At 62.2% G+C, this 23,385-nt stretch overlaps 1 protein-coding gene across 1 annotated transcript in view; it reads left to right on the plus strand.

Annotated features, from left to right (window-relative positions):
- Window positions 1-3,152: 3,152 nt before the first annotated feature.
- The window catches only part of LOC142486230 (protein kinase C delta type-like), a 57,161-nt gene continuing 36,928 nt past the window's right edge, over window positions 3,153-23,385 (plus strand). Inside the window, exons 1-3 of the mRNA XM_075584868.1 lie at window positions 3,153-3,306; window positions 4,923-5,122; window positions 21,923-21,983. Of these exons, the coding sequence (XP_075440983.1) occupies window positions 3,192-3,306; window positions 4,923-5,122; window positions 21,923-21,983 (376 nt within the window). The 5' untranslated portion in view covers window positions 3,153-3,191. The remainder of the gene's footprint in view (window positions 3,307-4,922; window positions 5,123-21,922; window positions 21,984-23,385) is intronic.

Here is a 23,385-nt window from a genome sequence, read left to right on the forward strand (position 1 = left end):
CATACCCTGCATTAACGTACGCAATGGGACCGGAGCATGTATGAAAAGCGAAAATGTACTTAAAGTGAAGCACTACCTTTTCCCCACTTATTGATGCATGTACTGTACTGCAATCATCATATACGTGCATAACTGATGTAAATAACACATGTGTAACAGGCTCTATAGTCTCCCCGCTTGCGCACAGCTTCGGTGCAGGTAGGGAGCCGGTATTGCTGTTCAGGACGTGCTGACAGGCGCATGCGTGAGCTGCCGTTTGCCTATTGGGCGATATGTCCTTACTCGTGAGTGTCCTTAAACCGGGGTATGCCTGTATACATCTGTGGTAGGGGGTAACTATTCTAGTACTCCACTATAAATATGTGACCAGGCCTTTGGTGCTGGTATATAGAGATTAGATTAAGCCCGGTGGTACCCGAGTACCCGGTCTCTCCTGTACCCAGTGATCCACCACAAGATGCCCGTTCCTTATCCGTGGTATCTGGTCTGAGGATAGTTCTTTCATCCCCACGATAGGGTCCACTATACTTCTTTTGTGGTTTTGGTAAACATCATTTACCTATTATTAGTGTAAGTGTTGTTATCATTGTGTTAGTTTGTGTCACATTATTTTATTATACACCCAATAAAGGTGACATTTTAAATAATTCACTACTCAAGAGTTGAGTGCCAGAGAACGGGGCCTTTTCTGTTCGTGTCTTTCCTTAGACCAGTGGTCCTGTGTATCCATTAGCACCTCTCACTAATTAGTCCCAGGCACCTCTCACTAATTAGCCCCAGGCACCTCTCACTAATTAGCCCCAGGCACCTCTCACTAATTAGCCCCAGGCACCTCTCACCACCCACATAGCCTGTAGCAAGCGCTCATCCCTCTCCCTTTTCCCTTATTTTATACAGTAGTACTGCAGTTTACCAGTAGGTGGCGATGCCCGCGCATTATTGCATGGGTGAGATTAATAGGTTTACTGAATGTTTGAAAAATAAAACATATATCACACTGCTTGTTTTATTTATATAAATATAAAATATATATATAAAGCAACTGTAAATATTCCTGTATGTTCATTTGCATGTCTTAGACAGGTCTGCAACCCCGCCTTTCACCATTATCACCCAGCACACAGCACTTCCACTGCAGAAAGGGATTCTGGGAAATGACATGCAAATGAGCACACATTGCCACCTTTTATCTCAAGCTCCTACTACAGAGCCACCCTTAAGCCAATGCATGCTGCTTTAAACACAGTGGAAGCCCTGTATGCTGGGTGATAATGGGGAAAGACAGGGTTGCAGACCTGTCTAAGACATGCAAATGAGCATACAGTAATATTTACAGTTGCTTTATACTTTACTGTGGAGGGTTTTTGTCACTTTTTTTACCCACCATAACCTTAATAAGTGTGGTACACGCACACACGCACACACGCACACACACCATACCGCACACACACCATACCGCACACACGCACGCACGCACGCACGCACGCACGCACACGCACACACACACCATACCGCACACACACCATACCGCACACACACCATACCGCACACACACAAAATCAGCCAGGTACGCGTGCACACAAACCCCTTGCCAGACCAGTGAAACACTTCTGGGGGATTTTCGTGTTCCCGCGCGCGTGTGTGTGTCTCACAGTGTACTCACCATTTTACACGAGAGACCATGCAGCGCAGGGAATTCTAACACAATAAGTGCAACAAACCAGATCAGACAGTAGGGACGGGGTGGGACGGGTCTGAGCGGTGTGATGGAAGGCAGAGACAGCAGGTGAGGGAATCCCCCTCCCCCCCCCAAACAGGTCAGGTTTGCAGGATACAGTATTAGACTGCACCACCTGTGCTGAAGTACGGATATCCTGAAAACCTGACCTGTTGGGTGGGGTTTTGAGGACTGGGGTTGAGCACCTCTGCAGTAGATGGCAGTGCTGGCCTTGATGGTGGGTAAGCGCAGTAGATGACAGTGCCTGGCCTTGATGGTGGGTAAGCGCAGTAGATGGCAGTGCCTGGCCTTGATGGTGGGTAAGCGCAGTAGATGACAGTGCCTGGCCTTGATGGTGGGTAAGCGCAGTAGATGACAGTGCCTGGCCTTGATGGTGGGTAAGTGCAGTAGATGGCAGTGCCTGGCCTTGGTGGGCAGGTGCAGGAGATGGCAGTGCCTGGTCTTGATGGTGGGTAAGCGCAGTAGATGGCAGTGCCTGGCCTTGATGGTGGGTAAGCGCAGGAGATGGCAGTGCCTGGCCTTGGTGGGCAGGTGCAGGAGATGGCAGTGCCTGGTATTGATGGTGGGTAAGCGTAGTAGATGGCAGTGCCTGGCCTTGGTGGGCAGGTGCAGGAGATGGCAGTGCCTGGCCTTGATGGTGGGTAAGCGCAGTAGATGGCAGTGCCTGGTCTTGATGGTGGGTAAGCGCAGTAGATGGCAGTGCCTGGCCTTGATGGTGGGTAAGCGCAGTAGATGGCAGTGCCTGGCCTTGATGGTGGGTAAGCGCAGTAGATTGCAGTGCCTGGCCTTGGTGGTGGGTAAGCGCAGTAGATGGCAGTGCCCGGCCTTGATGGTAGGTAAGCGCAGTAGATGGCAGTGCCTGGTCTTGATGGTGGGTAAGCGCAGTAGATGGCAGTGCCTGGCCTTGATGGTAGGTAAGCGCAGTAGATGGCAGTGCCTGGCCTTGATGGTAGGTAAGCGCAGTAGATGGCAGTGCCTGGCCTTGGTGGTGGGTAAGCGCAGTAGATGGCAGTGCCCGGCCTTGATGGTAGGTAAGCGCAGTAGATGGCAGTGCCTGGACTTGATGGTGGGTAAGCGCAGTAGATGGCAGTGCCTGGCCTTGATGGTGGGTAAGCGCAGTAGATGGCAGTGCCTGGCCTTGATGGTGGGTAAGCGCAGTAGATGGCAGTGCCTGGCCTTGATGGTAGGTAAGCGCAGTAGATGGCAGTGCCTGGCCTTGATGGTGGGTAAGCGCAGTGCCTGGCCACAATGTTTGGTATGAGTGACCGTGTGTGGGACAGTTTTCACCCCTCCGTCCAGCGAACCACAGTTGTCTTGCTCCAGTGCGGGGCAGTCCCACTGCTTTCATTTCAGCCCCCCCCCTAATGCACCCCGTAACCCTCCTCGCTGATCCCTCTCCCCCTCCTCTCCTCGCTGATCCCTCTCCCCCTCCTCTCCTTTCAGAGGCCCCGCCATGGCGCCCTTCCTGCGGATCGCCTTTAATGCCTTTGAGCTGGGTGCCATGCCCAGCCAGGGGGAGCCGTGCCAGCCATTCTGCGCCATCAAGGTGAAGGAATCGCTCAGCACAGGTAATCCGGGGGTTAACCCCTTCACTGCTTGGCTTGCATGCAAGGGATTAGGTGATCATGTGTGCCCCCCCCCCCTCCCGGGCACAGGGAGCTGGCAGGAGATGCCAGGCCGTATGTGCGGAGGGCACTCAGGGGGGCTGTTTCCGAACCTTTTAGGTCTGTGCTCAGTGCCGGGTGAGTAATGATCCTGCTGTTGGCAGACGTTCCCTAATAAAGCAATCCGAGGGTACCTTAGTGTTTGGCCAGCGCCTGGGTTCATATAGAGGGGGGTGAGAGGGAATGGGGGGGGGAGGGGTGAGAGGGAATGGGGGGGGGAGGGGTGAGAGGGAATGGGGGGGAGGGGTGAGAGGGAATGGGGGGGAGGGGTGAGAGGGAATGGGGGGGAGGGGTGAGAGGGAATGGGGGGAGGGGTGAGAGGGAATGGGGGGGAGGGGTGAGAGGGAATGGGGGGGAGGGGTGAGAGGGAATGGGGGGGAGGGGTGAGAGGGAATGGGGGGGAGGGGTGAGAGGGAATGGGGGGAGGGTGAGGGAATGGGGGGGGAGGGTGAGGGAATGGGGGGGGAGGGGGAGAGGGAATGGGGGGGGGAGGGGGAGAGGGAATGGGGGGGGTGAGGGGTGAGAGGGAATGGGGGGGAGGGGGAGAGGGAATGGGGGGGAGGGGTGAGAGGGAATGGGGGGGAGGGGTGAGAGGGAATGGGGGGAATGGGGGGGAGGGGTGAGGGAATGGGGGGGAGGGGTGAGGGAATGGGGGCGGGGTGAGAGGGAATGGGGGCGGGGTGAGAGGGAATGGGGGGGTGAGAGGGAATGGGGGGGAGGGGTGAGAGGGAAAGGGGGGGAGGGGTGAGAGGGAAAGGGGGGGAGGGGTGAGAGGGAAAGGGGGGGAGGGGTGAGAGGGAATGGGGGGAGGGGTGAGAGGGAATGGGGGGAGGGGTGAGAGGGAATGGGTGAGAGGGAATGGGGGGGAATGGGTGAGAGGGAATGGGGGGGAGGGGTGAGAGGGAATGGGGGGGAGGGGTGAGAGGGAATGGGGGGGGAGGGGTGAGAGGGAATGGGGGGGGAGGGGTGAGAGGGAATGGGGGGGAGGGGTGAGAGGGAATGGGGGGGGGAGGGGGAGAGGGAATGGGGGGAGGGGTGAGAGGGAATGGGGGAGGGGTGAGAGGGAATGGGGGGGAGGGGTGAGAGGGAATGGGGGGGAGGGGTGAGAGGGAATGTGGGGGGAAGGGGTGAGAGGGAATGGGGGGGAAGGGGTGAGGGAATGGGGGGGGAGGGGTGAGAGGGAATGGGAGGAGGGGTGAGAGGGAATGGGGGGGAGGGGTGAGAGGGAATGGGAGGGGGGAGGGGTGAGAGGGAATGGAGGGGGGAGGGGTGAGAGGGAATGGAGGGGGAGGGGTGAGAGGGAATGGGGGGGGAGGTGAGAGGGAATGGGGGGGGAGGGGTGAGAGGGAATGGGGGGGAGGGGTGAGAGGGAATGGGGGGGGGGAGGTGAGAGGGAATGGGGGGGAGGGGAGGGAAGGAATGGGGGGGAGGGGAGCGGGAATAAGGGGGGGGTTGTGTGAGGTGTACGTGTGTGTGTGTGTATACATGCATATATATATCTCTCTCTCCTCTCCCGGCAGAGCGCGGTAAGACCCTGGTGCAGAGGAAGCCCACCATGTACCCGGACTGGAAGTCCCCGTTTGACGCTCACATCCACGAGGGGCGCGTGATCCAGATTGTGCTGATGAAGGCGGCTGAGGACCCTCTGTCTGAGGCCACAGTGGGGGTCTCTTTGCTGGCCGAGCGCTGCAAGAAAGGGAACGGGAAGTCCGAGTTCTGGGTAAGAGAGGGGTCCCGGGGTTATTACCAGGGGCAGGGAGACGGGGGGTCCCGGGGTTATTACCAGGGGCAGAGAGACGGGGGGTCCCGGGGTTATTACCAGGGGCAGAGAGACGGGGGGACCCGGGGTTATAACCAGGGGCAGAGAGACGGGGGGTCCCGGGGTTATTACCAGGGGCAGGGAGACGGGGGGTCCCGGGGTTATTACCAGGGGCAGAGAGACGGGGGGTCCCGGGGTTATTACCAGGGGCAGAGAGACGGGGGGTCCCGGGGTTATTACCAGGGGCAGGGAAACAGGGGGTCCCGGGGTTATAACCAGGGGCAGGGAGACGGGGGGTCCCGGGGTTATAACCAGGGGCAGGGAGACGGGAGTCCCGGGGTTATTACCAGGGGCAGAGAGACGGGGGTCCCGGGGTTATTACCAGGGGCAGAGAGACGGGGGGTCCCGGGGTTATAACCAGGGGCAGAGAGACGGGGGTCCCGGGGTTATTACCAGGGGCAGGGAGACGGGGGTCCCGGGGTTATTACCAGGGGCAGAGAGACGGGGGGTCCCGGGGTTATAACCAGGGGCAGAGAGACGGGGGGTCCCGGGGTTATAACCAGGGGCAGGGAGACGGGGGGTCCTGGGGTTATAACCAGGGGCAGAGAGACGGGGGGTCCCGGGGTTATTACCAGGGGCAGAGAGACGGGGGGTCCTGGGGTTATAACCGGGGGCAGAGAGACGGGGGTCCCGGGGTTATTACCAGGGGCAGAGAGACGGGGGGTCCCGGGGTTATTACCAGGGGCAGAGAGACGGGGGTCCCGGGGTTATTACCAGGGGCAGAGAGACGGGGGTCCCGGGGTTATAACCAGGGACAGGGAGACGGGGGGTCCCGGGGTTATAACCAGGGACAGGGAGACGGGGGGTCCCGGGGTTATAACCAGGGACAGGGAGACGGGGGGTCCCGGGGTTATAACCAGGGGCAGGGAGACGGGGGGTCCCGGGGTTATAACCAGGGACAGGGAGACGGGGGGTCCCGGGGTTATAACCAGGGACAGGGAGACGGGGGGTCCCGGGGTTATAACCAGGGTCAGAGAGACGGGGGGTCCTGGGGTTATAACCAGGGACAGGGAGACGGGGGGGTCCTGGGGTTATTACCAGGGGCAGAGAGACGGGGGGTCCCGGGGTTATTACCAGGGGCAGAGAGACGGGGGGTCCTGGGGTTATAACCAGGGGCAGAGAGATGGGGGGTCCCGGAGTTATTACCAGGGGCAGAGAGACGGGGGGTCCTGGGGTTATAACCAGGGGCAGAGAGACGGCGGGTCCCGGGGTTATTACCAGGGGCAGAGAGACGGGGGGTCCCGGGGTTATTACCAGGGGCAGAGAGACGGGGGGTCCTGGGGTTATAACCAGGGGCAGAGAGACGGGGGGTCCCGGGGTTATTACCAGGGGCAGAGAGACGGGGGGTCCCGGGGTTATTACCAGGGGCAGAGAGACGGGGGGTCCCGGGGTTATAACCAGGGGCAGAGAGACGGGGGGTCCCGGGGTTATAACCAGGGGCAGAGAGACGGGGGGTCCCGGGGTTATTACCAGGGGCAGAGAGACGGGGGGTCCCGGGGTTATTACCAGGGCAGAGAGACGGGGGGTCCCGGGGTTATAACCAGGGGCAGAGAGACGGGGGGTCCCGGGGTTATAACCAGGGGCAGAGAGACGGGGGGTTCCGGGGTTATAACCAGGGGCAGGGAGACGGGGGGGGTCCCGGGGTTATAACCAGGGACAGAGAGACGGGGGGTCCTGGGGTTATAACCAGGGGCAGAGAGACGGGGGGTCCCGGGGTTATAACCAGGGGCAGAGAGACGGGGGGTCCCGGGGTTATAACCAGGGGCAGAGAGACGGCGGGTCCCGGGGTTATTACCAGGGGCAGAGACACGGGGGGGTCCTGGGGTTATAACCAGGGACAGAGAGACGGGGGTCCTGGGGTTATAACCAGGGGCAGAGAGACGGGGGGTCCCGGAGTTATTACCAGGGGCAGAGAGACGGGGGGTCCTGGGGTTATAACCAGGGGCAGAGAGACGGGGGGTCCCGGGGTTATTACCAGGGGCAGAGAGACGGGGGGTCCCGGGGTTATTACCAGGGGCAGAGAGACGGGGGGTCCCGGGGTTATTACCAGGGGCATAGAGACGGGGGGTCCCGGGGTTATTACCAGGGGCAGAGAGACGGGGGGTCCCAGGGTTATTACCAGGGGCAGAGAGACGGGGGGTCCCGGGGTTATTACCAGGGGCAGAGAGACGGGGGGTCCCGGGGTTATTACCAGGGGCATAGAGACGGGGGGTCCCGGGGTTATTACCAGGGGCAGAGAGACGGGGGGTCCCGGGGTTATTACCAGGGGCAGAGAGACGGGGGGTCCCGGGGTTATAACCAGAGGCAGAGAGACGGCGGGTCCCGGGGTTATTACCAGGGGCAGAGACACGGGGGGGTCCTGGGGTTATAACCAGGGACAGAGAGACGGGGGTCCTGGGGTTATAACCAGGGGCAGAGAGACGGGGGGTCCCGGAGTTATTACCAGGGGCAGAGAGACGGGGGGTCCTGGGGTTATAACCAGGGGCAGAGACGGCGGGTCCCGGGGTTATTACCAGGGGCAGAGAGACGGGGGGTCCCGGGGAAATTACCAGGGGCAGAGAGACGGGGGGTCCTGGGGTTATAACCAGGGGCAGAGAGACGGCGGGTCCCGGGGTTATTACCAGGGGCAGAGACACGGGGGGGTCCTGGGGTTATAACCAGGGACAGAGAGACGGGGGTCCTGGGGTTATAACCAGGGGCAGAGAGATGGGGGGTCCCGGAGTTATTACCAGGGGCAGAGAGACGGGGGGTCCTGGGGTTATAACCAGGGGCAGAGAGACGGCGGGTCCCGGGGTTATTACCAGGGGCAGAGAGACGGGGGGTCCCGGGGTTATTAACAGGGGCAGAGAGACGGGGGGTCCTGGGGTTATAACCAGGGGCAGAGAGAGGGGGTCCCGGGGTTATTACCGGGGGCAGAGAGACGGGGGGTCCCGGGGTTGTAACCGGGGGCAGAGAGACGGGGGGTCCCGGGGTTATAACCAGGGGCAGAGAGACGGGGAGTCCCGGGGTTATTACCGGGGGCAGAGAGACGGGGGGTCCCGGGGTTATAACCGGGGGCAGAGAGACGGGGGGTCCCGGGGTTATAACCGGGGGCAGAGAGACGGGGGGTCCTGGGGTTATAACCAGGGGCAGAGAGACGGGGGGTCCAGGGGTTATTACCAGGGGCAGAGAGACGGGGGGTCCTGGGGTTATTACCAGGGGCAGAGAGACGGGGGGTCCTGGGGTTATTACCAGTGGCAGAGAGATGGGGGTCCTGGGGTTATTACCAGGGGCAGAGAGACGGGGGGTCCCGGGGTTATAACCAGGGGCAGAGAGACGGGGGGTCCCGGGGTTATAACCAGGGGCAGAGAGACGGGGGGTCCCGGGGTTATAACCAGGGGCAGAGACACGGGGGGTCCCGGGGTTATAACCAGGGGCAGAGAGACGGGGGTCCTGGGGTTATTACCAGGGGCATAGAGACGGGGGGTCCTGGGGTTATTACCAGGGGCAGAGAGACGGAGGGGTCCCGGGGTTATAACCAGGGGCAGGGAGACGGGGGGGGGGGTCCCGGGGTTATAACCAGAGGCAGAGAGACAGGGGGTCCTGGGGTTATAACCAGGGGCAGAGAGACGGGGGGTCCTGGGGTTATAACCAGGGGCAGAGAGACGGGGGGTCCTGGGGTTATAACCAGGGGCAGAGAGACGGGGGGTCCTGGGGTTATAACCAGGGGCAGAGAGACGGGGGGTCCTGGGGTTATTACCAGGGGCAGGGAGATGGGGGGTCCTGGGGTTATAACCAGGGGCAGGGAGACGGGGGGGGGGGTCCTGGGGTTATTACCAGGGGCAGGGAGACGGGGGGGGGGGGTCCTGGGGTTATAACCAAGGGCAGAGAGACAGGGGGTCCCGGGGTTATAACCAGGGGCAGAGAGACGGGGGTCCCGGGGTTATAACCAGGGGCAGAGAGACGGGGGGTCCTGGGGTTATAACCAGGGGCAGAGAGACGGGGGGTCCTGGGGTTATAACCAGGGGCAGAGAGACGGGGGGTCCTGAGGTTATAACCAGGGGCAGAGAGATGGGGGGTCCTGGGGTTATTACCAGGGGCAGAGAGACGGGGGGTCCTGGGGTTATTACCAGGGGCAGGGAGACGGGGGGTCCTGGGGTTATAACCAGGGGCAGGGAGATGGGGGGGGGGGGGGTCCTGGGGTTATAACCAGGGGCAGGGAGACGGGGGGGGGTCCTGGGGTTATAACCAGGGGCAGAGAGACGGGGGGTCCCGGGGTTATAACCAGGGGCAGAGAGACGGGGGTCCCGGGGTTATAACCAGGGGCAGAGAGACGGGGGTCCCGGGGTTATAACCAGGGGCAGAGAGACGGGGGTCCCGGGGTTATAACCAGGGGCAGAGAGACGGGGGGTCCCTGGGTTATAACCAGGGGCAGAGAGACGGGGGGTCCCGGGGTTATAACCAGGGGCAGAGAGACGGGGGGTCCCGGGGTTATAACCAGGAGCAGAGAGACGGGGGGTCCCGGGGTTATTACCAGGGGCAGAGAGACGGGGGGTCCCGGGGTTATTACCAGGGGCAGAGAGACGGGGGGTCCCGGGGTTATAACCAGGGGCAGAGAGACGGGGGGTCCCGGGGTTATTACCAGGGGCAGAGAGACGGGGGGTCCCGGGGTTATTACCAGTGGCAGAGAGACGGGGGGTCCCGGGGTTATTACCAGGGGCAGAGAGACGGGGGGTCCCGGGGTTATTACCAGTGGCAGAGAGACGGGGGGTCCCGGGGTTATTACCAGGGGCAGAGAGACGGGGGGTCCCGGTTTATTACCAGGGGCAGAGAGACGTGGGGTCCCGGGGTTATAACCAGGTGCAGAGAGACGGGGGTCCTGGGGTTATTACCAGGGGCAGAGAGACGGGGGGTCCCGGGGTTATTACCAGGGGCAGAGAGACGGGGGGTCCTGGGGTTATTACCAGGGGCAGAGAGACGGGGGGTCCTGGGGTTATAACCAGGGGCAGAGAGACGGGGGTCCTGGGGTTATTACCAGGGGCAGAGAGACGGGGGGTCCCGGGGTTATAACCAGGGGCAGAGAGACGGGGGGTCCTGGTGTTATAACCAGGGGCAGAGAGACGGGGGGTCCCGGGGTTATTACCAGGACAGAGAGACGGGGGTCCCGGGGTTATTACCAGGACAGAGAGACGGGGGGTCCCGGGGTTATAAACAGGGGCAGAGAGACGGGGGGTCCCGGGGTTATTACCAGGACAGAGAGACGGGGGTCCCGGGGTTATAACCAGGGGCAGAGAGACGGGGGGTCCCGGGGTTATGACCAGGACAGAGGGATGGGGGGTCCCGGGGTTATAACCAGGGGCAGAGAGACGGGGGGTCCTGGGGTTATTACCAGGGGCAGAGAGACGGGGGGTCCCGGGGTTATAACCAGGGGCAGAGAGACGGGGGGGTCCCGGGGTTATTACCAGGGGCAGAGAGACGGGGGGTCCTGGGGTTATTACCATGGGCAGAGAGACGGGGGGTCCTGGGGTTATAACCAGGGGCAGAGAGACGGGGGGTCCCGGGGTTATTACCAGGACAGAGAGACGGGGGGTCCCGGGGTTATTACCAGGGGCAGAGAGACGGGGGGTCCCGGGGTTATTACCAGGACAGAGAGACGAGGGTCCCGGGGTTATAACCAGGGGCAGAGAGACGGGGGGTCCCGGGGTTATTACCAGGGGCAGAGAGACGGGGGGTCCCGGGGTTATTACCAGGACAGAGAGACGGGGGGTCCCGGGGTTATAACCAGGGGCAGAGAGACGGGGGTCCCGGGGGTTATTACCAGGGGCAGAGAGACGGGGGGTCCCGGGGTTATAACCAGGGGCAGAGAGACGGGGGGTCCCGGGGTTATTACCAGGGGCAGAGAGACGGGGGGTCCTGGGGTTATTACCAGGGGCAGAGAGACGGGGGGTCCTGGGGTTATTACCAGGGGCAGAGAGATGGGGGGTCCCGGGGTTATAACCAGGGGCAGAGAGACGGGGGGTCCCGGGGGTTATTACCAGGGGCAGAGAGACGGGGGGTCCCGGGGTTATTACCAGGGGCAGAGAGACGGGGGGTCCTGGGGTTATAACCAGGGGCAGGGAGACGGGGGGTCCCGGGGTTATAACCAGGGGCAGAGAGACGGGGGGTCCTGGGGTTATAACCAGGGGCAGAGAGACGGGGGGTCCTGGGGTTATTACCAGGGGCAGAGAGACGGGGGGTCCTGGGGTTATAACCAGGGGCAGAGAGACGGGGGTCCCGGGGTTATTACCAGGGGCAGGGAGAAGGGGGATCCCGGGGTTATTACCAGGGGCAGAGAGATGGGGGGTCCCGGGGTTATAACCAGGGGCAGAGAGACGGGGGGTCCTGGGGTTATAACCAGGGGCAGGGAGACGGGGGGGGGGGTCCCGGGGTTATAACAAGGGACAGAGAGACGGGGGGTCCTGGGGTTATAACCAGGGGCAGAGAGACGGGGGGGTCCCGGGGTTATAACCAGGGGCAGAGAGACGGGGGGTCCCGGGGTTATTACCAGGGGCAGAGAGACGGGGGGTCCCGGGGTTATAACCAGGGGCAGAGAGACGGGGGGTCCCGGGGTTATAACCGGGGGCAGAGAGACGGGGGGTCCCGGGGTTATAACCAGGGGCAGAGAGACGGGGGGTCCCGGGGTTATTACCAGGGGCAGAGAGACAGGGGGTCCCGGGGTTATTACCAGGGGTAGAGAGACGGGGGGTCCTGGGGTTATTACCAGGGGCAGAGAGACGGGGGGTCCTGGGGTTATTACCAGGGGCAGAGAGACGGGGGTCCTGGGGTTATTTCCAGGGGCAGAGAGACGGGGGGTCCCGGGGTTATAACCAGGGGCAGAGAGACGGGGGGTCCTGGGGTTATAACCAGGGGCAGAGAGACGGGGGGTCCTGGGGTTATAACCAGGGGCAGAGAGACGGGGGGGTCCCGGGGTTATAACCAGGGGCAGAGAGACGGGGGGTCCCGGGGTTATTACCGGGGGCAGAGAGACGGGGGGTCCCGGGGTTATAACCGGGGGCAGAGAGACGGGGGTCCCGGGGTTATAACCGGGGGCAGAGAGACGGGGGGTCCCGGGGTTATAACCAGGGGCAGAGAGACGGGGGGTCCCGGGGTTATTACCAGGGGCAGAGAGACGGGGGGTCCTGGGGTTATAACCAGGGGCAGAGAGACGGGGGGTCCTGGGGTTATAACCAGGGGCAGAGAGACGGGGGTCCTGGGGTTATTACCAGGGGCAGAGAGACGGGGGGTCCTGGGGTTATTACCAGGGGCAGAGAGACGGGGGGTCCCGGGGTTATAACCAGGGGCAGAGAGACGGGGGGTCCCGGGGTTATAACCAGGGGCAGAGAGACGGGGGGTCCCGGGTTTATAACCAGGGGCAGAGAGACGGGGGTCCTGGGGTTATTACCAGGGGCATAGAGACGGGGGTCCTGGGGTTATTACCAGGGGCAGAGAGACTGGGGGTCCCGGGGTTATAACCAGGGGCAGGGAGACGGGGGGGGGGGTCCCGGGGTTATAACCAGAGGCAGAGAGACGGGGGGTCCTGGGGTTATAACCAGGGGCAGAGAGACGGGGGGTCCTGGGGTTATAACCAGGGGCAGAGAGACGGGGGGTCCTGGGGTTATAACCAGGGGCAGAGAGACGGGGGGTCCTGGGGTTATTACCAGGGGCAGAGAGACGGGGGGTCCCGGGGTTATGACCAGGACATAGAAACGGGGGGTCCCGGGGTTATAACCAGGGGCAGAGAGACGGGGGGTCCTGGGGTTATTACCAGGGGCAGAGAGACGGGGGTCCCGGGGTTATAACCAGGGGCAGAGAGACGGGGGGTCCCGGTTTATTACCAGGGGCAGAGAGACGGGGGGTCCCGGGGTTATACCCAGGTGCAGAGAGACGGGGGTCCTGGGGTTATTACCAGGGGCAGAGAGACGGGGGGTCCCGGGGTTATTACCAGGGGCAGAGAGACGGGGGGTCCCGGGGTTATTACCAGGGGCAGAGAGACGGGGGGTCCTGGGGTTATAACCAGGGGCAGAGAGACGGGGGTCCTGGGGTTATTACCAGGGGCAGAGAGACGGGGGGTCCCGGGGTTATAACCAGGGGCAGAGAGACGGGGGGTCCTGGTGTTATAACCAGGGGCAGAGAGACGGGGGGTCCCGGGGTTATTACCAGGACAGAGAGACGGGGGTCCCGGGGTTATTACCAGGACAGAGAGACGGGGGGTCCCGGGGTTATAACCAGGGGCAGAGAGACGGGGGGTCCCGGGGTTATTACCAGGACAGAGAAACGGGGGTCCCGGGGTTATTACCAGGGGCAGAGAGACGGGGGGTCCCGGGGTTATGACCAGGACAGAGAGACGGGGGGTCCCGGGGTTATAACCAGGGGCAGAGAGACGGGGGGTCCTGGGGTTATTACCAGGGGCAGAGAGACGGGGGGTCCCGGGGTTATAACCAGGGGCAGAGAGACGGGGGGGTCCCGGGGTTATTACCAGGGGCAGAGAGACGGGGGGTCCTGGGGTTATTACCATGGGCAGAGAGACGGGGGGTCCTGGGGTTATAACCAGGGGCAGAGAGACGGGGGGTCCCGGGGTTATTACCAGGACAGAGAGACGGGGGGTCCCGGGGTTATTACCAGGGGCAGAGAGACGGGGGTCCCGGGGTTATTACCAGGACAGAGAGACGGGGGGCCCGGGGTTATAACCAGGGGCAGAGAGACGGGGGGTCCCGGGGTTATTACCAGGGGCAGAGAGACGGGGGGTCCCGGGGTTATTACCAGGACAGAGAGACGGGGGGTCCCGGGGTTATAACCAGGGGCAGAGAGACGGGGGGTCCCGGGGGTTATTACCAGGGGCAGAGAGACGGAGGGTCCCGGGGTTATAACCAGGGGCAGAGAGACGGGGGGTCCTGGGGTTATAACCAGGGGCAGAGAGACGGGGGGTCCCGGGGTTATTACCAGGGGCAGAGAGACGGGGGGTCCCGGGGGTTATTACCAGGGGCAGAGAGGGGGGGTCCCGGGGTTATAACCAGGGGCAGGGAGACTGGGGGTCCCGGGGTTATAACCAGGGGCAGAGAGACGGGGGGTCCCGGGGTTATAACCAGGGGCAGGGAGACGGGGGGTCCCGGGGTTATAACCAGGGGCAGAGAGACTGGGGGTCCCGGGGTTATAACCAGGGGCAGAGAGACGGGGGGTCCCGGGGTTATTACCAGGGGCAGAGAGATGGGGGGTCCCGGGGTTATTACCAGGGGCAGAGAGACGGGGGTCCTGGGGTTATAACCAGGGGCAGAGAGACGGGGGGTCCCGGGGTTATTACCAGGACAGAGAGGGGGGTCCCGGGGTTATAACCAGGGGCAGAGAGACGGGGGTCCTGGGGTTATTACCAGGGGCAGAGAGACGGGGGGTCCTGGGGTTATAACCAGGGGCAGAGAGACGGGGGGTCCCGGGGTTATTACCAGGACAGAGAGGGGGGTCCCGGGGTTATAACCAGGGGCAGAGAGACGGGGGGTCCCGGGGTTATAACCAGGGGCAGAGAGACGGGGGGTCCCGGGGTTATAACCAGGGGCAGAGAGACGGGGGGTCCCGGGGTTATAACCAGGGACAGAGAGACGGGGGGTCCTGGGGTTATTACCAGTGGCAGAGAGACGGGGGGTCCTGGGGTTATTACCAGGGGCAGAGAGACGGGGGGTCCCGGGGTTATTACCAGGGGCAGAGAGACGGGGGGTCCCGGGGTTATAACCAGGGGCAGAGAGACGGGGGGTCCTGGGGTTATTACCAGGGGCAGAGAGACGGGGGGTCCTGGGGTTATTACCAGGGGCAGAGAGACGGGGGGTCCCGGGGTTATAACCAGGGGCAGAGAGACGGGGGGTCCCGGGGTTATTACCAGGGGCAGAGAGACGGGGGGTCCTGGGGTTATAACCAGGGGCAGAGAGACGGGGGGTCCCGGGGTTATAACCAGGGGCAGAGAGACGGGGGGTCCCGGGGTTATAACCGTGGGCAGGGAGACGGGGGGTCCCGGGGTTATAACCAGGACAGAGAGACGGGGGGTCCCGGGGTTATAACCAGGGGCAGAGAGACGGGGGTCCTGGGGTTATTACCAGGGGCAGAGAGACGGGGGGTCCTGGGGTTATAACCAGGGGCAGAGAGACGGGGGTCCCGGGGTTATAACCAGGACAGAGAGACGGGGGGTCCCGGGGTTATAACCAGGGGCAGAGAGACGGGGGTCCTGGGGTTATTACCAGGGGCAGAGAGACGGGGGGTCCCGGGGTTATAACCAGGACAGAGAGACGGGGGGTCCCGGGGTTATTACCAGGGGCAGAGAGACGGGGGGTCCTGGGCTTATAACCAGGGGCAGAGAGACGGGGGGTCCTGGGGTTATAACCAGGGGCAGAGAGACGGGGGGTCCTGGGGTTATTACCAGGGGCAGAGAGACGGGGGGTCCTGGGGTTATTACCAGGGGCAGAGAGACGGGGGGTCCTGGGGTTATTACCAGGGGCAGAGAGATGGGGGTCCTGGGGTTATTACCAGGGGCAGAGAGACGGGGGGTCCCGGGGTTATAACCAGGGGCAGAGAGACGGGGGGTCCCGGGGTTATAACCAGGGGCAGAGAGACGGGGGGTCCCGGGTTTATAACCAGGGGCAGAGAGACGGGGGTCCTGGGGTTATTACCAGGGGCATAGAGACGGGGGGTCCTGGGGTTATTACCAGGGGCAGAGAGACTGGGGGTCCCGGGGTTATAACCAGGGGCAGGGAGACGGGGGGGGGGTCCCGGGGTTATAACCAGAGGCAGAGAGACGGGGGGTCCTGGGGTTATAACCAGGGGCAGAGAGACGGGGGGTCCTGGGGTTATAACCAGGGGCAGAGAGACGGGGGGTCCTGGGGTTATAACCAGGGGCAGAGAGACGGGGGGTCCTGGTGTTATAACCAGGGGCAGAGAGACGGGGGGTCCCGGGGTTATTACCAGGACAGAGAGACGGGGGTCCCGGGGTTATTACCAGGACAGAGAGACGGGGGGTCCCGGGGTTATAACCAGGGGCAGAGAGACGGGGGGTCCCGGGGTTATTACCAGGACAGAGAAACGGGGGTCCCGGGGTTATTACCAGGGGCAGAGAGACGGGGGGTCCCGGGGTTATGACCAGGACAGAGAGACGGGGGGTCCCGGGGTTATTACCAGGGGCAGAGAGACGGGGGGTCCCGGGGTTATGACCAGGACAGAGAGACGGGGGGTCCCGGGGTTATAACCAGGGGCAGAGAGACGGGGGGTCCTGGGGTTATTACCAGGGGCAGAGAGACGGGGTTCCCGGGGTTATAACCAGGGGCAGAGAGACGGGGGGTCCCGGGGTTATTACCAGGGGCAGAGAGACGGGGGGTCCCGGTTTATTACCAGGGGCAGAGAGACGGGGGGTCCCGGGGTTATACCCAGGTGCAGAGAGACGGGGGTCCTGGGGTTATTACCAGGGGCAGAGAGACGGGGGGTCCCGGGGTTATTACCAGGGGCAGAGAGACGGGGGGTCCCGGGGTTATTACCAGGGGCAGAGAGACGGGGGGTCCTGGGGTTATAACCAGGGGCAGAGAGATGGGGGTCCTGGGGTTATTACCAGGGGCAGAGAGACGGGGGGTCCCGGGGTTATAACCAGGGGCAGAGAGACGGGGGGTCCTGGTGTTATAACCAGGGGCAGAGAGACGGGGGGTCCCGGGGTTATTACCAGGACAGAGAGACGGGGGTCCCGGGGTTATTACCAGGACAGAGAGACGGGGGGTCCCGGGGTTATAACCAGGGGCAGAGAGACGGGGGGTCCCGGGGTTATTACCAGGACAGAGAAACGGGGGTCCCGGGGTTATTACCAGGGGCAGAGAGACGGGGGGTCCCGGGGTTATGACCAGGACAGAGAGACGGGGGGTCCCGGGGTTATAACCAGGGGCAGAGAGACGGGGGGTCCTGGGGTTATTACCAGGGGCAGAGAGACGGGGGGTCCCGGGGTTATAACCAGGGGCAGAGAGACGGGGGGGTCCCGGGGTTATTTCCAGGGGCAGAGAGACGGGGGGTCCTGGGGTTATTACCATGGGCAGAGAGACGGGGGGTCCTGGGGTTATAACCAGGGGCAGAGAGACGGGGGGTCCCGGGGTTATTACCAGGACAGAGAGACGGGGGGTCCCGGGGTTATTACCAGGGGCAGAGAGACGGGGGTCCCGGGGTTATTACCAGGACAGAGAGACGGGGGGCCCGGGGTTATAACCAGGGGCAGAGAGACGGGGGGTCCCGGGGTTATTACCAGGGGCAGAGAGACGGGGGGTCCCGGGGTTATTACCAGGACAGAGAGACGGGGGGTCCCGGGGTTATAACCAGGGGCAGAGAGACGGGGGGTCCCGGGGGTTATTACCAGGGGCAGAGAGACGGAGGGTCCCGGGGTTATTACCAGGGGCAGAGAGACGGGGGGTCCTGGGGTTATAACCAGGGGCAGAGAGACGGGGGGTCCCGGTTTATTATCAGGGGCAGAGAGACGGGGGGTCCCGGGGTTATAACCAGGGGCAGGGAGACTGGGGGTCCCGGGGTTATAACCAGGGGCAGAGAGACGGGGGGTCCCGGGGTTATAACCAGGGGCAGGGAGACGGGGGGTCCCGGGGTTATAACCAGGGGCAGAGAGACTGGGGGTCCCGGGGTTATAACCAGGGGCAGAGAGACGGGGGGTCCCGGGGTTATTACCAGGGGCAGAGAGATGGGGGGTCCCGGGGTTATTACCAGGGGCAGAGAGACGGGGGTCCTGGGGTTATAACCAGGGGCAGAGAGACGGGGGGTCCCGGGGTTATTACCAGGACAGAGAGGGGGGTCCCGGGGTTATAACCAGGGGCAGAGAGACGGGGGTCCTGGGGTTATTACCAGGGGCAGAGAGACGGGGGGTCCTGGGGTTATAACCAGGGGCAGAGAGACGGGGGGTCCCGGGGTTATTACCAGGACAGAGAGGGGGGTCCCGGGGTTATAACCAGGGGCAGAGAGACGGGGGGTCCCGGGGTTATAACCAGGGGCAGAGAGACGGGGGGTCCCGGGGTTATAACCAGGGGCAGAGAGACGGGGGGTCCCGGGGTTATAACCAGGGACAGAGAGACGGGGGGTCCTGGGGTTATTACCAGTGGCAGAGAGACGGGGGGTCCTGGGGTTATTACCAGGGGCAGAGAGACGGGGGGTCCCGGGGTTATTACCAGGGGCAGAGAGACGGGGGGTCCCGGGGTTATAACCAGGGGCAGAGAGACGGGGGGTCCTGGGGTTATTACCAGGGGCAGAGAGACGGGGGGTCCTGGGGTTATTACCAGGGGCAGAGAGACGGGGGGTCCCGGGGTTATAACCAGGGGCAGAGAGACGGGGGGTCCCGGGGTTATTACCAGGGGCAGAGAGACGGGGGGTCCTGGGGTTATAACCAGGGGCAGAGAGACGGGGGGTCCCGGGGTTATAACCAGGGGCAGAGAGATGGGGGGTCCCGGGGTTATAACCAGGGGCAGAGAGATGGGGGTCCCGGGGTTATAACCAGGGACGGAGAGACGGGGGGTCCCGGGGTTATTACCGGGGTCAGAGACGGGGGGTCCCGGGGTTATAACCAGGGGCAGAGAGACGGGGGGTCCTGGGGTTATAACCAGGGGCAGGGAGACGGGGGGTCCTGGGGTTATAACCAGGGGCAGAGAGACGGGGGGTCCCGGGGTTATAACCAGGGGCAGGGAGACGGGGGGTCCTGGGGTTATTACCAGGGACTGAGAGACGGGGGGTCCCGGGGTTATTACCAGGGACAGAGAGACGGGGGTTCCCGGGGTTATAACCAGGGGCAGAGAGACGGGGGGTCCCGGGGGTTATTACCAGGGGCAGAGAGACGGGGGGTCCCGGGGTTATAACCAGGGGCAGAGAGACGGGGTCCCGGGGTTATAACTAGGGGCAGAGAGACGGGGTCCCGGGGTTATAACTAGGGGCAGAGAGACGGGGGGGGGGGGGGTCCTGGGGTTATAACCAGGACAGAGAGACGGGGGGTCCTGGGGTTACTACCAGGGACAGAGAGACGGGGGTTCCCGGGGTTATAACCAGGGGCAGAGAGACGGGGGGTCCCGGGGGTTATTACCAGGGGCAGAGAGACGGGGGGTCCCGGGGTTATAACCAGGGGCAGAGAGACGGGGGGTCCCGGGGTTATTACCAGGGGCAGAGAGACGGGGGGTCCTGGGGTTATTACCAGGGGCAGAGAGACGGGGGGTCCTGGGGTTATAACCAGGGGCAGAGAGACGGGGGTCCCGGGGTTATTACCAGGGGCAGGGAGACGGGGGGTCCCGGGTTATTACCAGGACTGAGAGACGTGGGGTCCCGGGGTTATTACCAGGACAGAGAGACGGAGGGTCCCGGGGTTATAACCAGGGGCAGAGAGACGGGGGTCCTGGGGTTATAACCAGGGGCAGAGAGACGGGGGGTCCTGGGGTTATTACCAGGGGCAGAGAGACGGGGGGTCCCGGGGTTATAACCAGGGGCAGAGAGACGGGGGGTCCCGGGGTTATAACCAGGGGCAGAGAGACGGGGGGTCCCGGGGTTATTACCAGGGGCAGAGAGACGGGGGGTCCCGAGGTTATAACCAGGACAGAGAGACGGGGGTCCCGGGGTTATAACCAGGGGCAGAGAGACGGGGGTCCTGGGGTTATTACCAGGGGCAGAGAGACGGGGGGTCCCGGGATTATTACCAGGGGCAGAGAGACGGGGGTCCCGGGGTTATAACCAGGGGCAGAGAGACGGGGGGTCCCGGGGTTATTACCAGGGGCAGAGAGACGGGGGGTCCTGGGGTTATTACCAGGGGCAGAGAGACGGGGGTCCCGGGGTTATTACCAGGACAGAGAGACGGGGGTCCCGGGGTTATAACCAGGGGCAGAGAGACGGGGGGTCCTGGGGTTATTACCAGGGGCAGAGAGACGGGGGGTCCCGGGGTTATAACCAGGGGCAGAGAGACGGGGGGTCCCGGGGGTTATTACCAGGGGCAGAGAGACGGGGGGTCCCGGGGTTATAACCAGGGGCAGGGAGACTGGGGGTCCCGGGGTTATAACCAGGGGCAGAGAGACGGGGGTCCCGGGGTTATAACCAGGGGCAGGGAGACGGGGGGTCCCGGGGTTATAACCAGGGGCAGAGAGACGGGGGGTCCCGGGGTTATAACCAGGGGCAGAGAGACGGGGGGTCCCGGGGTTATTACCAGGGGCAGAGAGACGGGGGGTCCTGGGGTTATAACCAGGGGCAGAGAGACGGGGGGTCCCGGGGTTATAACCAGGGGCAGAGAGACGGGGGGTCCCGGGGTTATAACCGTGGGCAGGGAGACGGGGGGTCCCGGGGTTATAACCAGGACAGAGAGACGGGGGGTCCCGGGGTTATAACCAGGGGCAGAGAGACGGGGGTCCTGGGGTTATTACCAGGGGCAGAGAGACAGGGGGTCCCGGGGTTATAACCAGGACAGAGAGACGGGGGGTCCCGGGGTTATTACCAGGGGCAGAGAGACGGGGGGTCCTGTGGTTATAACCAGGGGCAGAGAGACGGGGGGTCCCGGGGTTATAACCAGGGGCAGAGAGACGGGGGGTCCCGGGGTTATAACCGGGGGCAGGGAGACGGGGAGTCCCGGGGTTATAACCAGGACAGAGAGACGGGGGGTCCCGGGGTTATAACCAGGGGCAGAGAGACGGGGGGTCCCGGGGTTATAACCGGGGGCAGAGAGACGGGGGGTCCTGGGGTTATAACCGGGGGCAGAGAGACGGAGGTCCTGGGGTTATAACCGGGGGCAGAGAGACGGGGGGTCCTGGGGTTATTACCAGGGGCAGAGAGACGGGGGTCCTGGGGTTATAACCAGGGGCAGAGAGACGGGGGGTCCTGGGGTTATTACCAGGGGCAGAGAGACGGGGGGTCCTGGGGTTATAACCAGGGGCAGAGAGACGGGGGGTCCCGGGGTTATAACCAGGGGCAGAGAGATGGGGGTCCCGGGGTTATAACCAGGGACGGAGAGACGGGGGGTCCCGGGGTTATTACCGGGGTCAGAGAGACGGGGGGTCCCGGGGTTATAACCAGGGGCAGAGAGACGGGGGGTCCTGGGGTTATAACCAGGGGCAGAGAGACGGGGGGTCCCGGGGTTATAACCAGGGGCAGAGAGATGGGGGTCCCGGGGTTATAACCAGGGACGGAGAGACGGGGGGTCCCGGGGTTATTACCGGGGTCAGAGAGACGGGGGGTCCCGGGGTTATAACCAGGGGCAGAGAGACGGGGGGTCCCGGGGTTATAACCAGGGGCAGGGAGACGGGGGGTCCTGGGGTTATTACCAGGGACAGAGAGACGGGGGGTCCCGGGGTTATTACCGGTGTCAGAGAGACGGGGGGTCCCGGGGTTATAACTAGGGGCAGAGAGACGGGGGTCCCGGGGTTATAACTAGGGGCAGAGAGACGGGGGGGGTCCTGGGGTTATAACCAGGACAGAGAGACGGGGGGTCCTGGGGTTACTACCAGGGACAGAGAGACGGGGGGTCCCGGGGTTATTAAAGGGGTCAGAGAGACGAGGGACGGTCATTAGTGAGGAAATTAAGGTGTATGTTTGTATTACATTCTGATTTATACCCTGTCCCCCTGACACCCTGTCCCCCTGACACCCTGTCCCCCTGACACCCTGTCCCCCTGACACTCTGTCCCCTTGACACCCTGTCCCCCTATCCTGTAGCTGGACCTGCAGCCCCAGGCGAAGGTGCTGATGTCGGTGCAGTATTTTCTAGAAGACACAGGTAAGTGATCTGTAAGATTCCCATCTCTGCATGAACCGCGAGTGCCTGTGCGTGCGTCTGTGCGTGCGTCTGTGCGCGCGCGTGTTAGTGTGCGCGTGCGTACGTGTGTGTGCGTGTGTGCGCGTGCATATGTGTGTGTGCGTGCGTACAGGGCCGCAGACAGCTTTCCCTGGGCCCAGGGTGGGTGGCCTATGCGAGACCTCTCATCAGGTTCAGAGCGGAACGCATCGTTCCCCGCCCTCCCCCCGAGGAGCCCTCACAGAGCAGTTTGCTAAGGTGGGTTTGAGGTGCCGAGCCGTATACTATGTCTCCATAGTCAATAATTGGTATTAGCATCTGCTGTGCGATACGCTTTCTGACCAGGAGACTTAGGGAGGATTTGTTCCTGTAAAGTACTCCTAGTTTGGCATAGGTCTTGGTTGTCAGGGTATCAATGTGCATCCCGAATGTTAAGTGGGAGTCAAACCATAAGCCCAGGTATTTAAAACTGGTAACAGGAGTTAGGGTGGTGTTAGTGTTGGTTCTAATCAGGAGCTCAGTCACTGGAAGCTTAAAATTTTTAGCTTTGGTCCCAAATATCATTGTTACAGTCTTGTCAGTGTTTAAAAACAGTTTGTTTTGGGAAATCCAGTTTTCAAGTTTCAAAACGTCAGACTGAAGTATGTGTTGAAGGTCAGAGAGGCTATGGCTGTGTGCATATAGGATTGTGTCATCTGCATACATGTGTATTGAGGCTTCCTGACAAGATGTGGGAAGATCATTAATGAACACTGAGAAGAGTAGGGGCCCCAGAACAGAGCCTTGCGGGACGCCACAGGTGATATCCAGGGGGTTGGAGTTAGAGCCTGAGATGGACACATGTTGGGATCTTCCTGATAGGTAGGAATGAAACCAGTTTAATGCATGCTTCCCTATTCCAGAGCTCTGGAGTTTGTTGAGCAGGATAGCATGATCAACAGTATCAAAAACCTTTGCAAAATCTAGGAATACTGCACCAGTGAGTTGTCCCCGTTCCATTCCACACTGGATTTCATGGCAAACTTTTAGCAGGGTAGTTACTGTACGTAGAGTGTTTGGGGCGAAAGCCAGATTGGAATTGGCTAGGGAAATTTGTCTTGGTATAGTAATCGCTTAATTGGGAGTGGACACATTTTTCCATGACTTTGGATAGGATTGGGAGAAGGGAGATTGGTCTGTAGTTTGAGACAGGGTTTTTTTCCCCCACTTTTGAAGATTGGGACAACTCTGGCAGCTTTCCAGGTCTTAGGGATATGGCCTGCAGATAGGATAGAGTTGACTATGGAAGCAATTGGTTTGGTAATGGCTGGGGCACCAAGTCTTAGGAACCTAGATTGTAGTAAGTCGGGTCCACATTGGCTGCTTAGTTTTAATTTGAGGAGCG

This window comes from Ascaphus truei, unplaced genomic scaffold (assembly GCF_040206685.1).
Source record: "Ascaphus truei isolate aAscTru1 unplaced genomic scaffold, aAscTru1.hap1 HAP1_SCAFFOLD_793, whole genome shotgun sequence".
Classification (NCBI taxonomy): domain Eukaryota; kingdom Metazoa; phylum Chordata; class Amphibia; order Anura; family Ascaphidae; genus Ascaphus; species Ascaphus truei.